A 9,179-nucleotide genomic window follows, 5' to 3' on the forward strand; every position below is an offset into this window, starting at 1 on the left:
GTCTTCATGTGAGGATCTTTCTTTCTTATGTGCTTTGTCGACTTGTTGATGTTTTGTATGGTGCAATATGCACAGTAATATTCCTCTCCACTTTTTACAAAATATGCAACGGTTGATGGTGAGAGTTTGGCACATGTGCCGTGCCACCATGTGTTGCACTGGTCACAGCAGATCCAGCAGCCGCCTTCCGGGTGGTCGTTACCACAGATGCACAACTCTTCTTCTTCTATCAATGTTTGTCGTTTGCTTGGTGACTTGTTTCTTTGTTGTGATTGTTTCCTGTTGTTTGTGGGATTGTCTTTTTTGTTAGTTGTTTTCTGTTTTCTTTTCTTCGTCTCGGAAGGACTTTGTTGCAGTACTGTTTTTGCTTGGAGTTGTGTGTTTTCTGTTTCTTGAGGTTTTCTCTTGTGTTGCTTTTCACTTTTGTTGTTTTCTTGGTTTAGTTCTTTGTTACTTTTATCCTCCTGTTTTTCTGCTGGTTGTTTTGTTGTCGATTGCTGTTTGCTTTGTGCTCTGGTGCTTGGCATTCCGTTTTTCTGTGTTTGAAACTGCCACCGGTTTCTGCCACTGTTGGTGAGCCTTGTTGTTTCTTGTACTCTTGTGTTTTCTGTTGTCTGTTGTTTCTTATTCTCGGGTGTTTTCAGTTGTCAGGTGTTTTCCCTGTTATTATTCTCGGATACTTTCACCGCTCTTAATGTGTCTTGCTGATTCTTGTTCTCAGCTGTTTTGATGTTTCTTGTTCTCTGGTGTTTTCTTAGGTATTTTCTCACTGTTGTTCTGTCTTGCTGATTCTTGTTCTCAGGTGATATCACCTTTCTTGTTCTCTTGTGTTTTCTGTTGTCTGTTGTTTCTTATTCTGATTCGCGTACGTTGGTCCAGGTGATCTCACAACGTTTTCAGTCAGGTTGTAGCTTGATTATTTGTTGAAAAATGTGTTAAGATAGCAAGAATTCGCTGTGAACAGAAAAACGCTGCCGCCTTAGCCAGCCTCGTTTTCGGACCTGTAGGTCGTTGACCTGAGGATAAGATGCGAACGTCTTCAAAAAACACTACTAACTGTCAACAGCTCAAATAAGAGAAGTCAAAGAAAGTATACTGTGAAACGAGAAAATATAAAGCTCCAAATACTCTGTACGCGTCAATTTACACAAGGAGGGACAGTCATGCATGTATATCCCTCAAGCACCCGACCTTTTTTACCTTTGCCAGAATGGCTAAGGTTATGTTTTAGGCTTGTGAGTCTGTCTGTCTGTGTGTGTGTTAACAGTATAACTCGAGAAGCCTTGGATGGATCCCGATGATATTTGGTAGGTGGATAGGGGTCGGGAAAACGAAGGTCAAGTTCGATAATGGGCCCCCTAGCGGCTTGCTAAGGTACTGCAGCAGAACCTCAATATTTGATATCTCGTGTTCTGGACATGCTGTGGTTATGATTTTTGAGTGGTAGATAGCCCTTGAGGCAGAGAGTAAGTGCTATAAGTTTGGACCCCCTAGCGGCTTGTTTGGAACTGCAGTCGCCGATTTCCTTTCAAACTTTGGACGAGAATAACTCGAGAACGTGTTGATGAATCATCACGATTTTTGGTATGTAGATAGCCCAAGTAACAATGTACATTATGAAATACTAATTATGCAAATCAGGAACTAATTTACATAATTAATGAGGAAAGTTTATAAATCCACTGCATTTCATGATAGGACTTTCAAACTTGTCACATGTATAGATGAGAAAGAGGGAAATATCAATGCATGTTAATTATGCAAATGATGACCTCATTTGCATAATTAATGAGAAAATATAAACGCATTGATGGATCATCATGGTTTTTGGTATGTAGATAGCCAAAGGGAAGACTTACATGATGGAATTCTAATCATGCAAATCAACAGCTAATTTGCATAATTGATTAGGAAAATGTGTAAATCCACTGCATTCCTTTATAGGACTTTCAAACTTGTCACATGTGCAGCTGAGAAAGACAGAAATATCAATACAAATTAATTATGCAGATGATGATCTCATTTGCATAATTAATGGGAATATGAACGTGCTGACGGATCGTCATGATTTTTGGTATGTTGATAGCCTAAGTAAAACGTTACATAATGAGATACCAGTTATGCAAATTAACAGCTAATTTGCATAATTAATGAGGAAAGTTGATAAATCCACTGTATTCCGTGATAGGACTTTCAGACTTGTCACATATGTAACTGAGAAAGATGGCAGAGAGTAAGAGGTGTATGTTTGGGTCCGCTAACATCTTTTCTTGAACTGCAGGAGCCGGTTTAGTTTCCTACTTTGAAAGATAATAAGTCAAGAAGGGATTGAATGGATCATCATGATTTTTGGTATGCTGACAGCTTAAGTGATGCTTGATATAATTTAATATTAGTATGTAAATAGGGATCTAATTTGTATAAGCAATGGCAAAATGTTATGAACCAACTCCAGGCATATAAAATAAAATATAATGAGTAGCACATTTATGTCTTCAGACATCATCCTACATAACAAACCTGGTTTATTTGGCAAAGGTATGTGTTCGTGGAACTCTAGTTTGCGACTAAAATGACCGAGTGGGGTCCAAACGGACCCCAAAATGTTTTGTTCATAAAATCTCAGTACCATTTTTTATCGGCGATCATTGTATATACATTGCTTCATCAATGTAAGAGGAAGATTTTGAGATGTTAAGGTGTTGCTAATTCCAACTCATTATCATAATTTATGCAAAAGTTCAGAAGGACCACGTTTTCCACTAAACCTATAAGTATTCCGACCAGATAGGGAAATTTTGAGGCCCTCAGCAACATTTATGTCGCATAACTCATGAACGGCTAGAGCTAAAGCTACAAAACTTGGTAATTTATCACAAAATATTGTTTGCAAAAGTTTTTGGTCAACAAAGTATGTTTATCATTTTTGGGGGTTGCCATGGCAACCATATTCTAACAGGCATATTTTTGCCAAAATTTGACAATTTCAATTTAAACAAGGTTTTCTTGGTAAACTACACCTGTTTTCTGACAACAATTAAATTCTATGAAATTCAATGTAATTTTCATGACTTAAAATTTATAATTTATGCTAATTTCATGACGTCATTGGTCAAAATCCAAGATGACCGCCCTGATTAGGTAAATGACGTCATAATGTCGTCATCTTACATGTTGATGACAGAAATTTTTGTGATGATTTAGATTTACATTCTTATTATTGTCTAAAAGTTTGGTAGTCATACTGTAAGTGGTTAAGGAGTTAGCCTCCAAAGTTTGTTTTAAAAACTGCACAATTTTGCTGGGGTCCGTTTGGACCCCAGAGGGACTGAACACAAACTTTCTTAATAATTTCCACATTATTGTACCAATCTTTGCGAAAACTTAGGAGAAGGTATAAGACATATTGACTGACAAAGTCACGGAAGGATTTTTCTTCAGATCAAAAATGTTCAAATGGCACGTCAAAATGTACGCCTGGGATCCAAACGGACCCCACTCGGGTGTTTGAGGGATATAAATGAACGAACAGATACGTATCTGTGCGTTTTATACGGCGTAACGTCAGTTGTACCAGATGTTCGTGAATATACAAGAAGTTTTAATTAGATGAAAACAATTAGTTTATAATAACTACAGATCATTAGCAGATATCGATTGGCGCAAACGTTAGTTTGTAGCTTTCATCATTATGCACGTGAAAAACATAACTTCATTGCAGTGGTATGTACCAAAGTGCTGTATTTTCTCATAGAAAAAATAATATGAGGGGTAATAAAACCTAATGATGTCATCCATATGCCTCAAAAATCAAATCTAGAATTCTTTCATGTCCATCTATCAATATTCGCTACCGCTCTATTACTTTCTTAATTCATTAATGAGAAAACAATCTTTGTTGGAGATGGAGATATCTAGCCTGATTAGATCTCGCTTATAGCAGCCCGCCAAACATCCGCCGGCCAGGGGCCAGTTACAGCCCTGGACAGCGGAGTTTGCGTTACACAGTCACAGACTAGAGATATCAATTTCAATAATGTTTGACATGTCAATGGCTGAGATGACACTTAGCGTTACACGTATTTGAGCAAATATTATAAAAGGGTAATCAATGCAAAAGGGCTTAGATTGGCATCAATCAAGCCTATTATGATATGATTATTGCAGGTTCTTGTCTGAGGGCTAATTGCAGGTAACATGAAAGGGGAAAGACAAATAGTGTAGGCCAACGTAGTATGTTTCTACTTTACTATAAAAGCACCTATAAATTCTAATTTAAAGGGGCATTTCACTCCAGAATGGGGTTGTGTTTTCCAATAGATAATGTGTCAATGAATACATAATCAGCCGAATTTTGTGGAATTCATATTGCGCGATGTGTGTTTTGTAAAACAACTTGACACTCACTAAACCCATGCAGACCCATGCATTCCCTATACGCATAGACACTTTTTTTATCGTGCATATTTTCGGAATAAACGAGGATCGCTAAGCACACCGAGAAGGCAAATTCATAAGATAGCAAAGAACACATAACGATACTTGAATTCTTAGTGATCCTGAAATAAGTTTTGTAACCTTACCTAAAAGTTTTGCATTGTATTCAGTCATAGGATTAATGAGCTGTATTATTCCTGGTTAAATAAATAAAGTGAAAGTGAAAGTGAAATTCAATTAGAGGGTACTTGGAGAGTTTAGCAGAAGTCTCAATGCTTTTGGGGCACGTGGGGCAACTGGGTTCTTTATCGTATAATGTGAAACAGTATGCATTTATCACTTCCTAAAATTAATATCTACCGAAAAAGTACACTCCCGTGTGGAGTGGAATGCCCCTTTAACTTGATACACTCAGTACTGCACCGAAAACACAAAATGTGGCAGTCCAACAAGTGACTCTGGGGAAAAACGTGGTAGAATGCATCATTTTCTACCCTGGGTACCATCCTATTTCTACCGGGGCTCCTTACACTATAGTACTCACTTCTTTAAAAAAAAAAATTTAGCGGGTAGCGAGTGTAAGGAGCCCCGGTAGAATACGGATGGTACTCAGGCTATCATTTTCGAGACAGCGAAAGAAGACTTCTTGGGGAGTGGCATTGGAAGTACGCCAACAGGGAGATGTGAAGGTGGTATCTCATTGCACTTGGGGCACTGGTGCGGCACTGCGGGGTTCATTCACTGCGGACTGTTTTGTTATTTTCGCCGATTTATTGACGGTTTTGGACTACTAGTACTATGGTAATTAGTATATTGCCATTGAATATATAACGCGTACAGCCTATTTTTGTAATACGCAATGGTTTCCTATACAGAAAGTAACTTTATTATGGCAACATTAATAGAGTAACAAGATAAACAGATTACAGTAGTTTGGAACCACACCTCAGCAGCAACAAGCGCCACCAAGTGGAATACAGCAGCAGTGCACAGAAGTGAACATTCCTACGAAACCTTTAGCTACACCCCCCATACATGAGTAGACTAGTCCAAATCCAACATGGCGCTGCCCATGAAAAGTTTTTCTCGTGTCTGCGGTCTTCTGAAATTTCTTTCTTCCTCACGACTTCCCAGACAAGTCATATGCTGCAATAATTCCACAGTGTCTAGTGCAAAGGTAAGAGGTAACGATGCGATGAATAGTTGATTTGAAGAGCATTAAGGGGACGTAACATAGGGCAGTTATTCCGTCATGGGATGGGTGGCGTTACGCCATATCAAGGAGATCCTTGGTTACATAGAAAAATTATCAATATAATGTGATTTGACCTTTGTATAATTTGATACGCCCACGAACATGACCTTAAGGGAAAGCGGCCAACGAAACGAGTTGAGTTTTTTTATAAAGCCGTATAAAGGCAGAACCACACTCACATTCACCCAAACACATATGTGACTGGACAGGTTTTTCCGAAAACCCATGTGCACATGCTTTGTTACATAGGCAAACACACACACAACACACACACACAACACAAACACAATACACACACATACGCAAAACTACCGAAGTCACGGGTTCCTCTCTCAGCACTCGGTGTCCAGTGCGGAAGGTGCCTTCCGCACTGGAAGTCTTGTGCCGAAGAAATTGTTTTGAGACTCAAATATGTAATTCCAAATACAAAGATGACAATTTATCACTAGAAAAGACAGTTAGCTACATGTTTAACTTACAAATACTTGGTTAAACTTTTTTAGGTACAGGTACCTGAAATTTGTTTAGGTACACAGCCCTATCCCTACCTCGTTGTACAGTACTAATACAGTCAAACCTGTCTGTAGCGGCCACTCAAGGGACTGGTCAAAATTGGCCACTATAGAGAGGTGGCCACTATAGAGAATATGCAAATTAATTGACCACAAGCAATAAGTTACACATGGTTTTAGTACCTACTGATCTTCATTCACATAATACAGTACTGTACATGTACTGCAATTATTTTTTTTACACTATATATATTAAGAAAACAAAAGCTATAAAAAGTTTTAAATGTTCTACAGTTGATATTGTCTGAAGAGACCGATATCGTCATATTTCTTTGATCTTTCGTCTTGTATCCTTTGATACTAGTATACTTTGCCGTCCGTGTGTTCCCGCTCGCGTTCACACGTCAGGTTCGCCCATTATGCTAATGTGGTACAGTCAAACCTGTCTATAGCGGCCACTCAAGGGACTGGTCAAAATTGGCCACTATAGAGAGGTGGCCACTATAGAGAATATGCTAATTAATTGACCACAAGCAATAAGTTACACATGGTTTTAGTGCCCACTGATCTTTATTCACATAATACAGTACTGTACATGTACTGCAATGATTTTTACACTATATGTATTAAGAAAACAAAAGCCATGAAAAGTTTTAAATGTTCTACAGTTGATATTGTCTGAAGAGACCGGTATCGTCATATTTCTTTGACCTTTCGTCTTGTATCCTTTGATACTTCGCCGTCCGTGTGTTCCCGCTCGCGTTCACACGTCAGATTCGCCCATTATGCTAATGTGGTACTCACAAGAAAAGTCTCGTCATTTTAGACTTATCTCTTAATAAATGTAAGAATAAAATCCACCATAGTCTGAAGTTCATATCATTTTGTCTATGTAACAATTTATTTAGAAATTTTTTGTGATGTAGATTATTAACCTAAGCGATAGTGTATTAGAACGCAACTTTAACACAATTTACCTCCATAATATTGGTGTCGTCTATTGACTTTATATGACCTCGTTTGTCAGCGGGTATGGGTAGCGCCAGTTTACGAAGTTTTGTTTTGAAAATAAGTCAAAGAGGTTTTAAATTCGGCGTAGGGTGATGATACGGCAGCTGTATATGGCCGAACGCGTGCCGAAACATAGATAAGCGGTCCGCGTGGCCGTAATCGGCAGTGTTTTTGTACCTGCGGGACCGGAAATCGTGTGGCCGTGGCCGCGTTGGACAGGTGGCCGCTAAGCCTATTTCTTAATCATTACGAATCCAAGGGACCGACAAAAAGTGGCCATTATGGGCAGGTGGCTGTTATGCAAAGGTGGCCGCTAATACAGGTTTGACTGTACTCACAAGAAAAGTCTCGTCATATTAGACTTATCTCTTAATAAATGTAAGAATAAAATCCACCATAGTCTGAAGTTCATATCATTTTGTCTTTGTAACAACTTATTTAGAAAGTTTTTGTGATGTAAATTAACCTAAGCGATAGTGTATTAGAACGTAACTTTAGCACAATTTACCTCCGTAATATTGGTGTCGTCTATTGACCTTATATGACCTCGTTTGTCAGCGGGTATGGGTAGCGCCTGATTACGAAGTTTTGTTTTGAAAATAAATCAAAGAGGTTTTAAATCCGGCGTAGGGTGACGATACGGCCGCTGTATGTGGCCGAACGCGTGCCGAAACATAGATCAGCGGTCCGCGTGGCCGTAATCGGCAGTGTTTTTGTACCTGCGGGACCGGAAATCGTGTGGCCGTGGCCGCGTTGGGCAGGTGGCCGCTAAGCCTATTTCTTAATCATTACGAATCCAAGGGACCGACAAAAAGTGGCCACTATGGGCAGGTGGCCGTTATGCAAAGGTGGCCGCTAATACAGGTTTGACTGTACTGTCTTGTTGTTTTCCCTGCTAGGATGACAGCCCCAGGACAATATTCTCAGGTATCCAGCCCACCGGTATCCCCCACATTGGAAACTACCTGGGAGCCCTCCAACAGTGGGGACAGCTACAGGAGGAGGGGCACAGGGTTATCTACAGTATTGTGGACATGCACTCTATCACTGTGCCTCAGGTAATATATGATATGATATGATATGATATGATATGATATGATATGATATATATAGAATACAACACGGTGTATTCCGTATCACCCGAGGTACCAGCCCGCCCACAAGTCGGATCGCCCGAAGGCCAGAGGGTGATCTGACCCGCGGGAGGGCTGGGACCGAGGGTGATGTGGAATACACCGTGTTGTATTTTATTTATGTCATACCCACCTGAGAAAACCCATGTTTTGATGCGAAATGCGCCACAAGTTGAAAAAATTTGGTGCCCTTGAACAAAAAGTGTTACAACAGCAATGTTACAACATTCGAATCTGGTATTCGAATTTTTAACCATACCGTATTCAGCCCATTCAAAATAGCAAATGATTTACTCGAAGGCAGCCTGCGTGATACAACTTAGAACCTGTGTGATACGGAAAGTTATCACACGTTCCGGAACACCGGTATTAAACGTTTTCGCATCACAGGTATGACATAAAATGTAATATCTGGTGTATTTGCAGCCAGTAGGTACCCAATGTGGGCTAAGGAGTAGTTTACGACCCAAAGCATTGACTTTTTAGCCCGACGCCAATACCGGGCGTCGGCGGTCAAATACAGCTCCGATGCAACGCATCTCGCGTCGGGGGCCGACACAACTGCGTCGGGCATTGCATCGCGTCGGGCATTGCATCGGGCATCGCATCGGTCACTGCATCGCATCGGTCACTGCATCGCATCGGTCACTGCATCGCATCGGGCGCTGCATCGCGTCGGGCCTTTCACTGTGTCGAGGATTAAGTCCTTATCTCGGGGATTAACGGATTAACCTAACGGATTAGCATGGGACCTTCACACCTACCTGTCAATATTGGTGTGTATTGACAGCGGTTCTGGCCACCAGAGTGCATGCGATGAAAACTATACGC

At 40.2% G+C, this 9,179-nt stretch overlaps 1 protein-coding gene across 1 annotated transcript in view; it reads left to right on the forward strand.

The window, feature by feature from the left end:
- Window positions 1-5,435: 5,435 nt before the first annotated feature.
- LOC118422699 (tryptophan--tRNA ligase, mitochondrial-like) overlaps window positions 5,436-9,179 on the forward strand; it is a 36,454-nt gene continuing 32,710 nt past the window's right edge. The window contains exons 1-2 of the mRNA XM_035830403.1: window positions 5,436-5,614; window positions 8,115-8,273. Of these exons, the coding sequence (XP_035686296.1) occupies window positions 5,498-5,614; window positions 8,115-8,273 (276 nt within the window). The 5' untranslated portion in view covers window positions 5,436-5,497. The remainder of the gene's footprint in view (window positions 5,615-8,114; window positions 8,274-9,179) is intronic.

This window comes from Branchiostoma floridae, chromosome 9, assembly GCF_000003815.2.
Source record: "Branchiostoma floridae strain S238N-H82 chromosome 9, Bfl_VNyyK, whole genome shotgun sequence".
NCBI classification, from domain to species: domain Eukaryota; kingdom Metazoa; phylum Chordata; class Leptocardii; order Amphioxiformes; family Branchiostomatidae; genus Branchiostoma; species Branchiostoma floridae.